Raw genomic sequence first — 17,065 nt, 5'->3', positions numbered from 1 at the left:
CACACACACACACACACACACAGACACATACACACACACACACACACACACAGACAATCTCTCTCTCTCTCACACACACACACACACACACACACACACACACACACACATACACACATTCCTGTGCAGCCACCCTTTATAGGAGACTGCGAGACTTGGAGGCAGTGTGTGTGTGTAACTGTACAGTGGAGCCCCACAGTAACACTAAGCAGACGGAGAGAGAGAGTTAACAACCCTGAAGTGGAGCTAATGGACAAATCACTCTCTCGGTCCTGACGGCTGCAAAGCAGAGCAGCGCACGTTAACACATACAAAGCACATACGCAGAGTTCACCGAGGGGGCTCTGTTGCCAGCTCCCCAGAGCCAGCTGTGGGCTGAGAGACTCAGAGTTTCATGACTCAGCTCTCTCTCTCTCTCTCTCTGTCTCTCTCTCTGGACTTTCAGCAACAACATTTGGCTCGGCTGCTGGGAAACTGGACTGTCTGTCCGTCTCAGACGCATTCCACACTGTGTGGGTTTACGGAGCTGCTACGAGTGTCCTGCGCACTGCCATGCGCCGGAGTGGACTTCTCTGCCCGCGGCTCTGTCTGGCCGCTCTGTTGGTGTGGGCGAGGTGCGGGGCAGGAGGCGGAGAGGAGCGCCACCAGCCGAGTCTGACCACGGGCACAGGTGACGGGAGGGGCTACAGCTCCACGCCGCTCGCCCAGTGCACTTACACCTTCATCCTGCCCGAGATGGCAGGGGCCACCCAGTCCAGATGCCCCGATCAGGGGCCGCAAGAGCTGGGCAGCAGCAACAGCCTTCTGGGAGACGCTCTGCAGGGAGCGCAAGTCCCTGTGGGCCAGCGAATTCAGCACCTGGAGCTGGCCATGGAGAACTACACGCACTGGATCCAGCTGGTGAGTGCTGCCTTAGAGGTGGGGGGAGGTGTGCTGTGCTGTGCTGTGGTGTGGTGTGCTGTGCTGTGCTGTAGTCTAGATTCTCTGTGAATGCACAGCAAGGTTTTAATTTGTTTTTTTTTTCCTTTTGGGCAGAGAACTGATTTAGAGTTTGCTTGTTATTGTTTCATGATCGACCAAATGTGTTAACAGAGTGAGGAAAGTGAAGACTTTTATTAATGTATGTGTATGTGCTCCACTGAAATTGAAGTGGTTAGTGTCGTGGATTTTATATTTTAAAAACTCTTCAGCTGAATGATCTGAATGATGATGTTTTCCGTGATGTGATATCCTGAAATACGTTTTTTCATTGTTGTATTTTGCTTTTTTGATCATTATTTTTTCCCCATTATTCGGTTTAGTATGTGTTTTGCTTATTTGACTTTCACAGAATATTGTATGCATCTATGAACAGTGCTTTCTAAGAAAGTTCCCCTCTACACTCTAACTGAGTGGCAGTGTTTCATCAATAAGACACAGACTATATAAGGGTGTGCCTCTTTTTGAATGTTTGACTGATGATAGTTTGAATCAGGGACCGAAAACGTTTTGCACCTCATTGGGTTGCACTATGCACCTCTTTATTTGATTTGTATGTGGTGCGCTTCCTGTTCTTTCTGACTGTACATCACTGAAATTGAGTCAATACTTCATAGTAAAAACTCTGATGGAAGTCTGATGGAGTAATACAAGGAAAAATCCAAACAAGAATAGTGCTGATGAATCTATGCAATGTCTGGCATATTTTGCATTGCAAAAACCCTCCAACTTTACGGAGCAATTTGGCCTCAACAAGATTGCAACACATTTTACTCTCAAATGAACATTCCGCATTGTCTCCTGAAGGTATCATGTTTTAAATGAATGCTGAGAACGCTGAATATATTTGGTCACGGTTGATTTAAAGGATTCACCACTGGGGATGGAGTCTGTTTTATTTGGTACTCTGTAAAAAGTTTAAAAACAACCCTACCAACTTTGAATGTCTTTGCTTCCTGCAATATTTTTGCATGGAGTGCTGTAATATGTAACCATTGTAACATATCAGACTGTCTGTCTGCTCATACATTACAGTACAGTACAGTACAGTAAATAGCTAGAGCTGACCTTATCCACTGTGGACATACATTACGTTGACAGAGTAGTGCCCTGACTGCAGCAAACAGAGGCCCTTTCCAATTCGATACAGCTTGACATGATCTATCAGAGGATAGATGTTAGTATGTTCAGTCTGGATAATGTTCAGCTCTACACTGACATCTTAAAACACATGTGCACCCTATATTAATGGTGCCATGGCTCTGTGCCTTGGGGCAGAAATCTAAATGTGTTTTGATGGGTAAGATTGATTGGAACCTTTTCATTCCTCAATGTTTCTTCTAAGCCATTTTAGGACAGGACTCATTCTGTGAGGCCGGACCACAGAGAGAGAGAGAGAGAGAGAGAGAGAGAGAGAGAGAGAGAGAGAGAGAAAGAGAGAGAGATAAACACTTATCTGACAGCACACTCTCAGTCAGCATTATGCAGTCCAGGCCATTCTGTAGCCATTCTGAATAGCATACTTCACTGACATCAGTGTCTACCAATACCTTTTGATCCTGCTCCAGTAATTCAAACAGAGAGATTTAATAAACAAGCTATTTACACAACAACAAATGTTTTCAATGAAGCCATAGGCCTGTACAAAACTTCTCAAATGTAAAACTCTGAAGCTGTTGATACACAACAACTTTTTGAGCAACGTAAGCTGGACAATGTTTCTGAGTATTGTTTTTGTGGCGCATTCCTATTGATATTGAGCCACATTCTTTCTTTTGTAGAACTTTAATCACCTGTAAGCAAATTATCATGACCATCCAATCAAAACACAGTGAACTGGCTATTTACTTGCCCAGCAACATTGCTCAAAACGTTGGCACATCACCACCTTGAGATAAGAAGCCTTTTTAAACGTGTGAATATGGTGGTGAGACAGACACCAGGTGAGAACGTTTGTGTCAAGAAACTGTGCAAAGATTTCTGTACAAAGATTTCTGTACAAAGATTTCCCTCTGCATTGTTATTCAGGATAAGAGATGCTGAGGGGAATGAGCTGACATGATGTTATCCTGCTATGGTTCGTATGTGCTATACATTTTAAGGATCCGACATAACCACAGTGCAACAGATTTATATTCATCACAACTGGGCCAGAGTCTACTCAACCAATTGCGCAGATTTGTACTCTAGAGTCTCCTTTGAAATCTCCTTCAAGGCACAATGAGATCCAAGAATGTCCATTTTAAACATACTTGAAATGAACAAAGACCTAAAACAACAGCAGGATCCAGGATAAATCATGTTACACTGGGAGAGTTGTTATTGTAGCCTAGCATCAATACCACTTACCTTTAACCCTACTGTAACAACAGAATGGGTAATCATGTGCTATTTGTTTTTCTATATTGCACATCAAAGGCAATCATTTGAAATCCACTAGAAAGGTCCAAGACCTTTCTGAAAATGACTGGAAATGAAACATCTGCAGAGTATACTCACATTTGGACATTTCACTGCCTTACATGTTAGTTGACTGTCTTCCAGATTGAGGGGTCAGTGAGAAATAATGCTAATGTCGAGGCAAGGAGATTGGAGCACAGCACAGTCAATGAGGACACTGCTGCCATTTTGGATCTCAGCACCAACTTGCTCTATCAGACAGCCAAACACACACGAAAACTAATGGAAGTTGAGACACAGGTGAGCTACTTTCACACATGAATACATGTCCATATCTAGGCTTTCACACTTCATTCCTTGGGATTAGTTAAATGTATACATTGGTAAAGATGTAACAAAGGTCCCCACAGCTTCCACCAACCACATTGCCAAAAGATCAATTAGCATGCTAATAAGCCTGTATCAGTTCCAACTATGCTATTGTTGGTGGGTTTTTTTTAATGAAGTTTTGCACGCATATTGGATAACATTTTACACATGATTGTCTTGACAGTGTTTTAGTAAATTGATATGTACACTACTTCAATAGGCCTAACTGTAGTGTTTCTGTTTTATAGGTTCTGGATCAGACCTCCAAGCTAGAGATTCAGCTGCTGGAGAACTCTTTGACAAAAAACAAATTGGAGACCCAGCTGTTACAGCAAACCAATGAAATCACTAAGTTGATTGATCAAAATGGGTAAATATACACTGTTCTGTCCAGGCAAGGCCTGTATCATCTGGCATCATCACTGAGAGGAGGAAAGGGCCGTTCATCCTGACTGCTGTCTCTGTCTCTGCAGTGTTGTAGAGCGCCGCTTGCGTGACATGGAGTCACAGCATCAGCAGCAGCTGCAGGCCTTGAGAGAGGAGCGCTCGGGTCTGCAGAGGGTGGTGCTTCAGCAGAGCCAGCTGACAGAAGAGCTGCAGAGCCACGTGCGCCTGGTCACCAGCAACAACAGCCTACTGCAGAGCCAGCAGCAGCAGCTCAGGGAGGCCATCAGACGCCTGCTGGAGGTCTGCTCCAAAGACAAAGGTATCTGCAGTGGAGTTAGCCTAGCGTCACCTACCAACTGAGACACCAGTGCCAGCTAACCTAAAGCGTCCATATGTGGGTAGGATTTAGTTGGTTTGGTGATGAGTGTAGAGTGGGGCAGTACTAATAATAAAGTTGGACAATAACACGATCTTTATTGGACATTTTTAGCATTTAAGAGAGAATGCCAATGTCTACCATGCAAAGAGGTACTGTATATTTATAGATCTTGTTGCTCTATATCAATGAGATCAATGAAACTGTAACTTCAGAACCTGTCTCACCAGCACCAGAGATGTTCTCAGACTAAAAAGAATCTCTTGAGTCATCACCTTATCACATCTCTGTTGACAGAGACATTCCTCTCTGAAATATGTACACAACAATGTTTCCTCATATTTGTGTGGCTACCCACAATAAATAATTCTTTAATAAAAATAACAATTAAAAATAATTTCTTGTGCAACGTAGTGCCATTTTCCAAGACGAGACAAAGGAGAGATTGAACGCCAAATTTTTATATTTGAGACATAATTGTGCTTATCATCAGTGCAAGAGTGTGTCCATTAACTCTTATTTCCTAATTTAACCCTCTTTAAAAATAGCCCTTTTCTTGACTCATGCCAAATCTAACATCTTAATGCAACATCTTAAAATACTATTCTCTTATTTCAGTATTTCTCTTATTTTTGAACACCAGGCAGTATAAAAGTATACATTTATCTCCTAAGACCAAATAGAAAGCTCTGAGCTTTAGCTACTTGGCTGTTTGTGCTAAGGAGGTACACACTTCATGTAAATGTGATGAATAGGGGCATGCTTCTACCCACGACAACAGTGTTGCACAGTCCTGTTAGAGAGCAGGTGCACCTCGGCAATATCAGAGACTCCATTCTCCGTTTAGCATCAAGATGAGCTCAAAGCCATTATTTCAAATAGAGGGTGACACGGGAATCAATTTTCACTCCTGTCCCATCCCGAGCCCGCACAAATACTCCTGTCATATCCCGATCACGTGACAGCCCCCCAAAAAAATTCTGTCCCGCAAGATCCCAGTCAATTTAGACAGATTTTTGGAGGATAAAAATGTTCAGTGTTCAGGAATAATTTCAAGTTATTTCTGAATTCCACAATAATTTTGGAAATAGCTATTCACTGGCCCTCTGCTGTGACTCACAATTGAGTAACAAAGGGAAGAACTAGTCTCTACTACTCCTCCTGTCCTCATCCTTTGTCCTGTCGCCATCTTCTCCAGACTCTTCATCCCTGTCCTTCTGCTCTTTTAGCTGTGTATATATTGCAACATGTAACATCGCTGCCTTTGCAGAAACAATAATTAGTACAGGCCAGGCCTGCGGCTGCACAGCTGCACTTTCCAGATACATGTATACACAGTTTTAACCCAGCTTTGCAGTTACTGCTGATAACATCTAACAAATCAGCAGGAGCAACAGGACTTGAATCGAGGGTGGGCGAGTTCCTCTCCTTTCTTCATACCTGTCTTCTTACTCCATCCAAACGCGGTGATATCCACAGCCGGTGGATCAGGGCGGTCTGCTGCTTTCCAAAGCAGCACCTGTAGATGGGCGCGTTTTCCATGGAGGAGTAAGTTGCGTTCTGTAGGAGACAGTGTCTTCAGTGCTGGAGGAGCCGGGAGTGGGAGGCCTCACCGCCAGGGATGGATTACTGCACGGGCCTACATGTACCGGGCCCAGGGTCAGGGGGCCCTGAAGCCCAAGCCTTTGCATTAAATCATTGCCTCAATATCAACACATCAGGATGTATGGTGTATGAATCTGATTGAATTTAGTCCATCCCCAAAATGCACCAGTATACAGGAAATCACATCAAACAAATTAAAACATTTCTGAGGAAGGACCCCCAAACCCCCCTTCCACATGCGACAATTAGTGGGGGGCCCTTAATACATCTGGGCCCAGGGGCCCGAAAGTTCATAATCCGTCCATGCTCACTGCTAGGTGGATGCCCAAGCAAAAGGATCCAAAGAGAGCCCTTGTAAGGGGTACTAAGAAGCTTACAGAGGCCTTCAGTAGAAGCCACGGGAGGAGACCAGCCGTCGCCTGGGCCTGGATACGGGAGGAATGCTAGCCTGAAGAGGATCTCAATGCAGTGGACACGGCGGAGAAGGGCTTCACGCGACCGGGAGAGCAGCCTTGGAAGATGAGATGGTGGCGACCTGGGCTGACTTCACCGTGAGAAGACCTTGAGCCCCTGGCCCCATAGGCAGCTTTAGGTCGGAGTTAGGCGGTGGCCCTGTCTCGCGAGCAGAGCAGAGGTGGAGCGGCAAGTAGGTGGTGCCTTGAGGATGGACGGTTGGCGGAGCCGTTTGAGGCACAACGGTTGGGCAGCTCTGGCGGAAGGGCCCTCTAAAAAAACGGAACTCTAAGCCTTTGGGTGCACCATCTTTGTGGGAGGCACCATGCTGTGCGGGTGCCTGTGCTTGTTGGCCTGTTCGCCGGCGCTCTTTAGAAAAATAAGGGGAAAAAAAGTTTGTTGTGTGAAACTGGATGGCATGAGCCAGAGAGAAGGTCTAGGCCTTAGGCGCCGTGGCCCAGTGGGAGCGGCCGGGAGCAGCGGAGGACGCTATCGCGACGAGGCAGCAGAGGAGGGACGCTTAACGTCGGTAGCTGTAGCCCGGTGCGCGCAAGCGTGGTCCGGGCTACGATGGAGCTGGAGTCTGCTGCCCCGACTGGCGAGACGACGGAGCAGAGCGTTGGAGGTACAGTGCCAGTTATGGTGCTCAGTGGTGGGGAGTCTGTGCCAGTGGAGGCTAGGCCCCGCCAGGTGTTGGAGGAACGTTGCGACCTTGCGAAAGTGCGACCTGAGGGTGTTCTCTGAAGGGAGCTGGGGACGAGCGGCGACAGGCCAGGTGACTGCCAGCACTACCTGCATTGGGCTGCTGGTGGTTGTGGTTCCCCTGGGTGAGTAGGGCTCTTGCGGTGTGTGCACCCCACCTGCTGTGTGGCAGTGCCAGAGACTTTGCTGGACTGAAATGTGCCGAGGGCGGCAATGGCTTGTTGGGGGAGCTGTGTAACGTCAGCGTGCTGGACTGTACTTGAGATTCCCACAATGTTTCGAGCTGGGGATTCTGGGAGAACTTTGGGGTTGTTATGTGTGCTTGTGCCTGTATGGTGCGGCTGCGTCCAACCCTATGTGTGTAAGGTGCGAGTGTTCTTGACTTCCCTGGCGTGTGCTATGTTCTGTGCCGATGTCCCTGCTCCCGACCTTTAATAAAGCTTTTGATCTCATCAATCATTACACCATTAAATCTGCTTAGCATCATTAGCATGCTGCACATATTTGTTAAAGCTCTTGCATTCAAGTTGAGTGATCATCTCAATACCAATGTTTCCCAAAAGGGCTTGTCCCTACGAGAAGAGTATTACCTTAAACACACATGAGGAAACTTAACAGTCCAATCAGTAGACTATGATGAGCCCAGCCAAAAACTCCAATAAAATTTGTATCAACTTTGAGGGACAGCTATGACCATGCAGGATTATCCAGACCAAACGTGACGATTTTGCTACATACTATTCCTATTTATGTACCAGCATGCAAAATTTGAGCCTCCTACATGGTTTAGTTCTTGCGCTGTGGGCTTGTGAACTTTGACAAAAAAAAGAGGCCGAACAAAATCGACACCCCCTTCCCCCTGTAAAACTGGCTGTATCTTGGAAAGTATTGATCTTACATAAAAGTAATTTTACAGTGTGTCTCCTGGGTAACATAGGTACACCTGGTAATTTTTTCAGAATTTTTTGAGACCTAAGTGCGTGGGCCCTGGTTGAACTGACGTGGAATAACCCCTATTGAAATGTCTAGCCCGACCCCTCCAAAAAAATCAAGGTTCGTATCAAACCGTGGGTCAACGGTCAAAAATTGTGATACGAATCGAATTGTTAGGTTGGTGTATCGTTACTGCCCTACTGTATATCGCTACAGCCCTATCCTCCAAAAATCTGCCTAAATTGGACCAAAAAACTCAGCAAAATCATCTTAATGAGAGTAAAAATGTGACCAAACCAAGTTAAAATAGTGATTTTGAATATTGAAAATGTCAGATATGGACTCAGCATCTCCAGTAACCCCTAAAAACATACTATCATTGACCATTTTGGCCAAGCAGCTCTTATAATATTATCAATATAGGCGATTATGCTAATATATGCTAATTAGCTCAATTACACAAATTGCCCAACATATGCAAATTAGCATCCGGCAGTTTCTGCATGCTGAGAACCCATACTATATATTTCAATCATAAAACTTTGGTATAGGCCTACTCAACATTTCCGGGTCCACAATGGGGCTCTATGGGCTGTCCACCGGACCAAATCCCGTCCCGCTCCATATGTTGATGTCTAAAGTTATCCGACTGTTAGGCTACGCAGTAGCGTGCGGTGACCATCAGTTTGGTAGGGCAGAAAGCCTTGTCTAACTTTTCTTTAATAGCCGATCATTTTGGGCTACATTAAAATTACATATTTTACAGGACTTTGTGTAGGCTATGCCTAAATCATTTCATAGTCAGAATAGTAGATCTCATCCCATCAGTTAAGTTTGCACCGTTCTCATCACGTTAAACCAGCGAAGCATAGCAACGTTGTTGCTATGGGTAAACAAAACAATTTTTTTGTGTTCCGCCAGGGTTATGCGATAAATATATTGAGGAATGCGATCGTCAAGGTGCCATGCCCCAACATTGCATGACACATTAAACTCGACGAGAATCGCTTTCCCGGACAGCTCGTGCAATTGAATAGAGCTGTCCTTTGCTGACACTTTCGCCTGGAACTGTTTCTTTGCATCCATTTTGCCTAAAGCTGATTGATTGTGAACAGGGCAGCTGCTTTGTCTTGCTCTGATAGGCTACCAATCAACAAACGTATTGTGGGTTGTAATTGGTTCTCTTTTCTAAAACAAAATGCCTCACGTCTTTGGGCGCACTCACTGCATTGCAGCGTCATTTTTTAAAATTTAATCTCTGGCTTCCCGCCAGCTCCCGTTTATTATTTCCTGTCCCGTCCCAATCACGTTACCAACAGTAAAATTTACTCCCGTACTGCGGGAAACCCGCGGGAATACCGTGACCCGCGGGAGTCCGGAAAAATTGTCACCCTCTAATTTCAAAGCAACACCATGGAGGTTTTGTCCAGAACTAGAAGAACTAAAAGCCTCTAAACATGTTGCATAGTGTTGGATAAAAGAACTACACCTACATCGTCTTGCTTTAAAGCCAAATTTGTCATTGTTTAGTTTAATATGGAGAGGATATGCTGGCTTTGGACATATTGTATTTTCTTACAGTTTTATTTGTTTTGTTTCAGTAGAGGCCTCCAACAGCCTACAGCAGGCTGATGAACAGAGGACATTTCGAGACTGTGCTGATCTTTTCCATTCTGGTTTCAACAAGAGTGGAGTCTACACCATTCATCTGACAATTCAGTACACTGCAAAGGTCAGGTCTGGTGTTGTCATGGGCGGATTATGAACTTTCGGGCCCCTGGGCCCAGATGTATTAAGGGCCCCCCATTTATTGTCGTATATGTGGGAGGGGGGGTTTGGGGGTCCTCCCCCAGAAAATGTTTAATTTGTTTGATGTGATTTCCTGTACTCTGGTGCATTTTGGGGATGGCCAATACTAAATTCAATCAGATTCATAGTCTACATCCTGATTTGTTGATATTGAGGCAATGATTCCATGCAAAGGCTTGGGCTTCAGGGCCCCCTGACCCCTTGGGCCCCTGGGCCTGGGCCCGGTAGGCCCGTGCAGTAATCCATCCCTGGGTGTTGTGGTGTCTACCATTATACTACTGTTTTTTGGATAGGTTCAATACTTCAGTACTGCAGTGAGGTACTGACAGCTATATGTAAGATCATAATTATTAGGGCAGGCTTTAGGCCTTTATTAAAGGGTTTCCTTATATGCTGACAGCTATATGTAAGATCATCATTATTAGGGCAGGCTTTAGGCTTTTATTAAAGGGTTTCCCTACATACTGACCTAAATGTTTCCATAAGGTTTTGCTTGTTTGTCTTCATTGGGATAAATAAACCTACTCCTGTACTCACAAGAGCAGTTGTGCCTATCTACCAATGGGAAAACACTGGGTCTTTTGCCATTATATCTGACTCAAATGTGCCAGTTGTCTGGTTGGTATTAGCTTGTTCTGGGAATGCTGTTGACTGCCCCACCAATGTAGCAGATGTTCCCGTCCAGTGAGCATGGTTTACCTGCACAAAGGTGGCAAAAGCCAAAAATCTTATCAGTGGAAACCACCACATAAAAACTTTCTTCCACTGATGTCTGATAAGATAAATAAATAATAAATAATAAACAATAAACATCCACATAACACGCATGCTTGGGTTACCCACACAAGCTTGTTTCTCTGGCTTTAGGGACTGACTCCAGTGTATGCAGGTTAGAGGCATGTTGATTTAGTTTTTCAGATGTTGATCTAGTGTACCAAAATCTCGATCTCTTGTCCTGGATGCAAATGGTGTTTGTTATTTGTCCTCTGTAGGTTTACTGTGACATGGACACAGCAGGAGGAGGGTGGACCATGATCCAAAGGAGACAAGATGGCACCACAGACTTCCACAGGAGCTGGAAGGAATATAAGATGGTACTTTTTTATGAGACACCCGACTAACTTGTAGATCAAATGTAGGCTAGATCAATCCAGATCAAATCTATGCATTTACGTGTGCCTTTCTCTATCTCTCTCTCTCTCTCTCTCTCTCTCTCTGTGTGTGTGTGTGTGTGTGTGTATGTGTGTGTGTGTGTGTGTGTTACAGGGCTTTGGCACTGTCTCTGGAGAGCACTGGCTGGGGAATGAGCTTGTGTTCCTGTTGACCAGTCAGGGCCAGTACTCCTTGAGGGTCGAGCTCACAGACTGGAATGACCAGCAAGCATTCTCTCAGTATGAACAGTTCCACATCTCTAATGAAAAACAAAAGTACAGGTGTGTTTCCTAAATGCTGATGTGGCATTTAAATAAACATATCCGAGTTTGCTCCTCCTCCGTGTGCTTTACAGGAGCTGGACCATTTACAAGAAACTAATGCTGCTTCCTGGATTGTTCCTTTGTTCCAGTTTTTATTCCTTTTCCAGTAACTGTGCACTTAATTGATATCCTCATTCAGAACATTCTCTTCATTCCTACATTCAGAACGTTCTCTTCATTCCTACATTCAGAACATTCAAAGAACAAAGAACATTTAATTGCAATACTATACCAATCAATGATTGCTTCCTGGATCGCAGTCATGCCTTGAATATTTTTTTCCTTTTCTGACAGGCGCATTTCATGTGACATCTTTGTTCAGCTTGTCTGTTTCAACATTGAAATAATAACATTTGTACATTTAATTTTTTTAAATGTACAGTTTCGTAAGTATTTTAGGTTTGGAAACATCTGGATTTTGGATTACGAAAAACACATGTGCAGATCCTCCAAGTTAGATTTGTCATTGTGATCAATCTCTGCTGACACCCAAGATTATTGAAAATAGTGTTTCAAAAGACTAGGTGCACGAAAGGCTCCTGCATGGTCATTATGTCCGGTGGAGTGTCAGCTGTGTTGTATCTGTGCTGTGTTGTAACAGCATCTTCTGTTGTATTCTGCTCCTTACTCTGACACAGAATATCTTGTTTGGCCAATTATAACAGTTTTACCACACGCATAAATCCTTCTTTATTGTAACATGCTGATTCCCTAGTGCAACACCGAATCGGGTCCATGTAGACACTATAGGGTAATCATGTTGGTTGCTAAGGTGGTTGCTAGGGTGTCATTATGGAAGTGGTTGCTAGGTTGTTGCTAGGGTACTTAAGGTGGTTGCTAGGTTGTTGCTAGGGTACAATTACATTAACAATAGCGGCAGGTTCAAACACACCTGGCTCCACCGGAAACAAATGAGCGTACAGATAGCCTTTCGTGCACGTAGCCTATTCCCGTTACAGTAGGTTGTTAAAAGTAATCTTTCTGGGATCTTTTTATCTTGTGTCTTACTGGATCCATGTTGTTTCCGTGACCGCTTTGTGTCCAGGAAGCAATGACAAGAAGATCAGCAAAGATAGTCATTTGCCTGTTAGTGTATAATTTTCACCTCAAGTTCATCACAGATAATAATGTTATTAAAACAAGCATACTCTTTCTTTTATCAGTATGTTTTTCTTTGGTCACTGAAGTGATGGCACATTGAGCTGGATTGACAAACACTCTCGTCTCTGTTGTCGTCTGTGATAGCTCAAACGCTGTCATCTCTGTTGTCGCCTGTGATAGCTCTGTCTGTGATAGCTCAAACGCTCTCGTCTCTGTTGTCGTCTGTGATAGCTCAAACGCTTTCGTCGTCTGTGATAGCTCAAACGCTCTCGTCTCTGTTGTCGTCTGTGATAGCTCAAACGCTCTCGTCTCTGTTGTCGTCTGTGATAGCTCAAACGCTCTCGTCTCTGTTGTCGTCTGTGATAGCTCAAACGCTCTTGTCTCTGTTGTCGCCTGTGATAGCTCAAAGGTGCCCATGTGCCAGTCGCTGCTATCACTGATATGACTGGCATTTATATCCCACTGGCACATTGCCAGTGATCTGCCCTATCTACCCTACTGTATAACATATGGCCTAAATAAACACAGTTCAAGTGGTGGTCACTACACTTAGCAGGTCTGAATTCCAGTGTTGTTGTGCTACCAGCAACGGAACACTTTCTGATGTGAGCCAGGGGTCACTGCATCGCTCTCATACTGCAGGGCCATGCGGCCAGATGAGCAACGTGCATCATAACATTGCTCTTGAATCATATTCCTCAATTACCTTCCTATATATCTTCATCTTAATATTTATGACAATATTCATCTAATATTTCTTTCTTTCAGGTAATTCATTCATAGTTTCACAAGCTATTGTTGTAGTGTGAGAATGCATGTCCAATCTCAGCCTGATTCCCCCCATCACTCACATTATGCTGATGAAACATTTATAGTCTCTTTGATCAAGTACTCATAGTGCCCTTAAGCTTATGTGAACAGGCTGCCTAAATATAAAGATGAACTCTATTAGTGATGAAGCACCTGCCGTCGGCCATCTGTCCAGGTGTCCCCGCTGTGCCCGCTGCATGAACTCACACAGGAGGCGTCCAGTAGGAGAGAATGCCAGACCATGCCAGAAAACCGCCTCGCTCAGCTTCCAGATACCCTCAGTGTTTGCGCTCACTAAATCACTAAACCTCTGAGGTGTGAAGGTCTCCCAGAAAATAAATGAACCAAATTGGAATTAGGACATTTGGTAACACTTTACTTGAAGGTATATACATAAGAGTGACATGACACTGTCATGACACATCACATGAACCCTAACCCTAACCTCTAACCTCTAACCCTAATCCTAACTCTAACTCTAACTCTAACCCTAACTTGTCATGACAAAAACGGAATGACACTTAGAGAAGTGTTAGATAAATGTTTATGACTTGTTTATAATGTTTATGACACTTCATGTGAAGTGTAATCGGGCATTTTACCGTTAAAAAAAATCTTTATTTATTCACACCTCTGACTCAATTGCCTCAAAGTATTGGGACTTCAATGAAATGCTGTCCCTAATGTGTCCCTTCTGTCAGGCTATCTGTGAAGGGCTACAGTGGGACTGCTGGCAGACTCAGCAGCTTGGTCTCTCGCGGAGCTGACTTCAGCACAAAAGATGTGGACAATGATAACTGCATTTGCCAGTGTGCACCGCTGCTCACTGGAGGCAAGTATGATCAACACCACAGTCTTCTTTCACTTCAATGTAGCCAGTACCCAAACTCATACACCCAGCACATTGTCACTGGCAAAGGAACAACACAAACCAAAAACGTGATTATTATTTTAGGCTTTTTCAGTGAGGAAAAATGTATTAGCAATTATAATGGTCAGTATAAATAGAATGAAGGACATGTTCCGTTTCCCAATGAACGATGGACTATGGTTGGCCCTCGCTCTGACAGGTTAGGGGTATGAGTCCAAAGTTGAGAGACTGATGACCCAAAATGAGATAGCAGTAGCAACCTGTGGCAAAACCTGGGGCAGCCGTGGCCTACTGGTTAGGTGTTCGGGCTTGTAACCGGTGGGGTAAGTGGTTGAGCACTGCTCTCCTATGCCCACATCCACGGCTGAAGTGCCCTTGAGCAAGGCACCTAACCCCTCACTGTGTGGTGTGCCACTGTAGCAAGTGCCACTGTAGCAAGGCTCTGCTCCGGATTAGTGTGTGCTTCACCTCACTGTGTGTTCACTGTGTGCTCTGTGTTCCACTAATTTATGGATGGGATAAATGCAGAGACCAAATTCCTTGTATACGCAAGTATCCTTGGCCTAGAAACCTGACTTACATTTACATTTTACATTTACAATATATGTTAGCCCAGTGTGTAGCTGGTTTTGCTGGTTTGTAGGTCAAATGATAATGTTATTTTCCCTGTCATAGATATTGGTGTTTTACCTCATGATTATTAATCAAATCTATATTCTTCCTCATCATGCAGGCTGGTGGTTTGATGCTTGTGGCGCCTCCAATCTCAACGGTGTCTACTACAGACAAGGCCAACACATGGGCAAACTCAATGGCATCAAATGGCACTATTTTAAGGGCCCTAGTTACTCTCTTCACAAGACCACCATGATGATCCGTCCGTTGGACTTTGGAGACAGTGTCAGAGGACTCAAAATAGGTCATGATGCATCTGAATAAGGAACTTGACAGTGACGAGAATATGACAGACTGGAATTGATTTCCTTACCACATATCACTCATCACACATCAACCAGTTTGGTTTGACTGGCATAGGCTTGCATTAACAGTGTTGCATCACATTTGACCTGTTGTCCCCTCTAATGTTGCATGCAAATTTAAACATTGTAACCCTAAAGCAAGTTCGCTACAAAATCAATTACATATTACATATTAAGTTACATATTACATAGTGTCCAACTAATAAATAGGAGTTGCAGCATATCTTCAATATCAAAACAATATGAAAGTTTATGGTAGATTAATGTCCAGCTTCTTTTTCTCTACCCTCGGTCCAAAACCTTTGCTTCAACAAGGTCTCAAGGACAAGATCTGTTCTACTGTGCTTCAGCCCAGGAACATCCTGCCACCAGCTGATTGACTGCACTGCACATGAACTTTAAATAGGAATATTTCTGACATTTGCCTACTATTATTTAGACCTGGGTGAACCCAGACAAACCTGTTAGCACATTTATATTTGCTCTGCAGGTTTGTCTGGAAAGGATCCCATTGATGGCCATTTCTGATCACTAATCCAGCATGGGGTGGGCTTTAAATGATGATAGATAGAGCAGCAACTGTCATTATTAATGATTAGTTCATGATACATGATGTCTGGTGATGCGCTGATGATATACTGTTCAGCTGTGCGCATACAGAACATAGAGTATGCATTGTGTACATCATCCTTATTCCCATCCTGTCATTGCTTTTTTCTCATCACCTGACTATTTGCAAATGACTAATTTTCTCATCTGAAACTAACCGTCATCCACATACAAGCACAACAGCTACACAAACTTGTCCAACCACACACATGCTCAACAACTTTTGCATGCTGTCAGAGTCATGACCAATGGAGATGTACAGTATGTGTCTGCTTACATGGTAGAAGGCTGGCTTCTATCTCACAGTACTAACATTTAAAAATGCTCTTTAACACTATACTGCACAGCAATGAAATGCACCGTATTGGTGAGGGGATTTATTAGTCCTGATTGCTTTTGAAGCAGAATGTGTACTTTTGCTGCCATCTTCTCTCCCTTCTTTGAGGACATACTTCCATTTACTGTATGACGCATTTCTGACTGATGCTGTCTGAAGGTCTAGTCTTAGCACTCTATTGGTGCTCAGATCTCACCTATGACACAGAATGAAGGCAGCGCTGCTGGTATGGGGGATGAAGGTTCATGGAACAGAAGCACAGCTGCCCATGGCCTCAGCAACACAGAGGGCAGCTGGTCCACACATTGTTCACATTATTGAACCTGGGGACCTCACGCCAATTGTGTATATTGTCAACTAACTGCTCATCTGACACAAGTGGGTTAAATGGAGTTCAAATGATTGCACTGATTGGCTATCTCTTACTGTATGAGACATTTGATTTGACCCTACTTGGCACTCCTTCTTTCTTTCTTTTTTGGGAGGGTTGAATTTGGGGTGAGGGGTGAGTTTGTTTGGTCTTTGCCTATATTACAGGGGACATCTGCAGTGGAAGTGAAGTCATGAAGAGGATTGTATGGGCTAAAATAAATGAGAGAAATACATATTTGATACCTTTGCACTGACTGAGTTCAATACAGTGTGTCAAATGTAAATGTATGTTATCTTCCTGACCACTCAATGAGGGGAAAACAGTGCATAAAAATGTGCGCCAGTTTGGAGCGAGAACAATATGAATTTTCCAATATTTTTTTTAATAAATATCTTATATTACATTTTTGGTCATTTGCTTGTCAGCATGTTGAGAGGGTGGAGCTGACAGATGGAAGTCAATGAGGGTGTGTGTGTGATAATAAAAACGGCATCAAG

At 44.0% G+C, this 17,065-nt stretch overlaps 1 protein-coding gene across 5 annotated transcripts; it reads left to right on the top strand.

Annotated features, from left to right (window-relative positions):
• Window positions 1-225: 225 nt before the first annotated feature.
• LOC125305898 (angiopoietin-1-like) lies at window positions 226-17,050 on the top strand. 5 transcript variants are annotated; one of them, XM_048260953.1, is made up of 10 exons: window positions 817-900; window positions 3,007-3,055; window positions 3,523-3,678; window positions 3,996-4,117; window positions 4,221-4,453; window positions 9,805-9,935; window positions 11,005-11,106; window positions 11,279-11,445; window positions 14,100-14,230; window positions 15,003-17,050. In XM_048260953.1, the coding sequence occupies exons 2-10, from the start codon at window positions 3,053-3,055 to the stop codon at window positions 15,206-15,208; spliced, it is 1,251 nt and encodes a 416-aa protein (XP_048116910.1). In that variant the 5' UTR covers window positions 817-900; window positions 3,007-3,052; the 3' UTR covers window positions 15,209-17,050. The 5 variants fall into 5 exon arrangements, with proteins under 5 accessions (XP_048116908.1, XP_048116907.1, XP_048116909.1 ...); XM_048260951.1 differs by lacking the exon at window positions 3,007-3,055 and having other exon boundaries at window positions 226-900; window positions 9,808-9,935; XM_048260950.1 differs by lacking the exon at window positions 3,007-3,055 and having other exon boundaries at window positions 226-900.
• Window positions 17,051-17,065: the final 15 nt, after the last annotated feature.

Source organism: Alosa alosa, chromosome 13 (assembly GCF_017589495.1).
Source record: "Alosa alosa isolate M-15738 ecotype Scorff River chromosome 13, AALO_Geno_1.1, whole genome shotgun sequence".
Taxonomy (NCBI): Eukaryota; Metazoa; Chordata; class Actinopteri; order Clupeiformes; family Clupeidae; genus Alosa; species Alosa alosa.
Note: the sequence above shows the minus strand (reverse complement) of the source record. Positions and strands in the feature narration are given on the sequence as shown.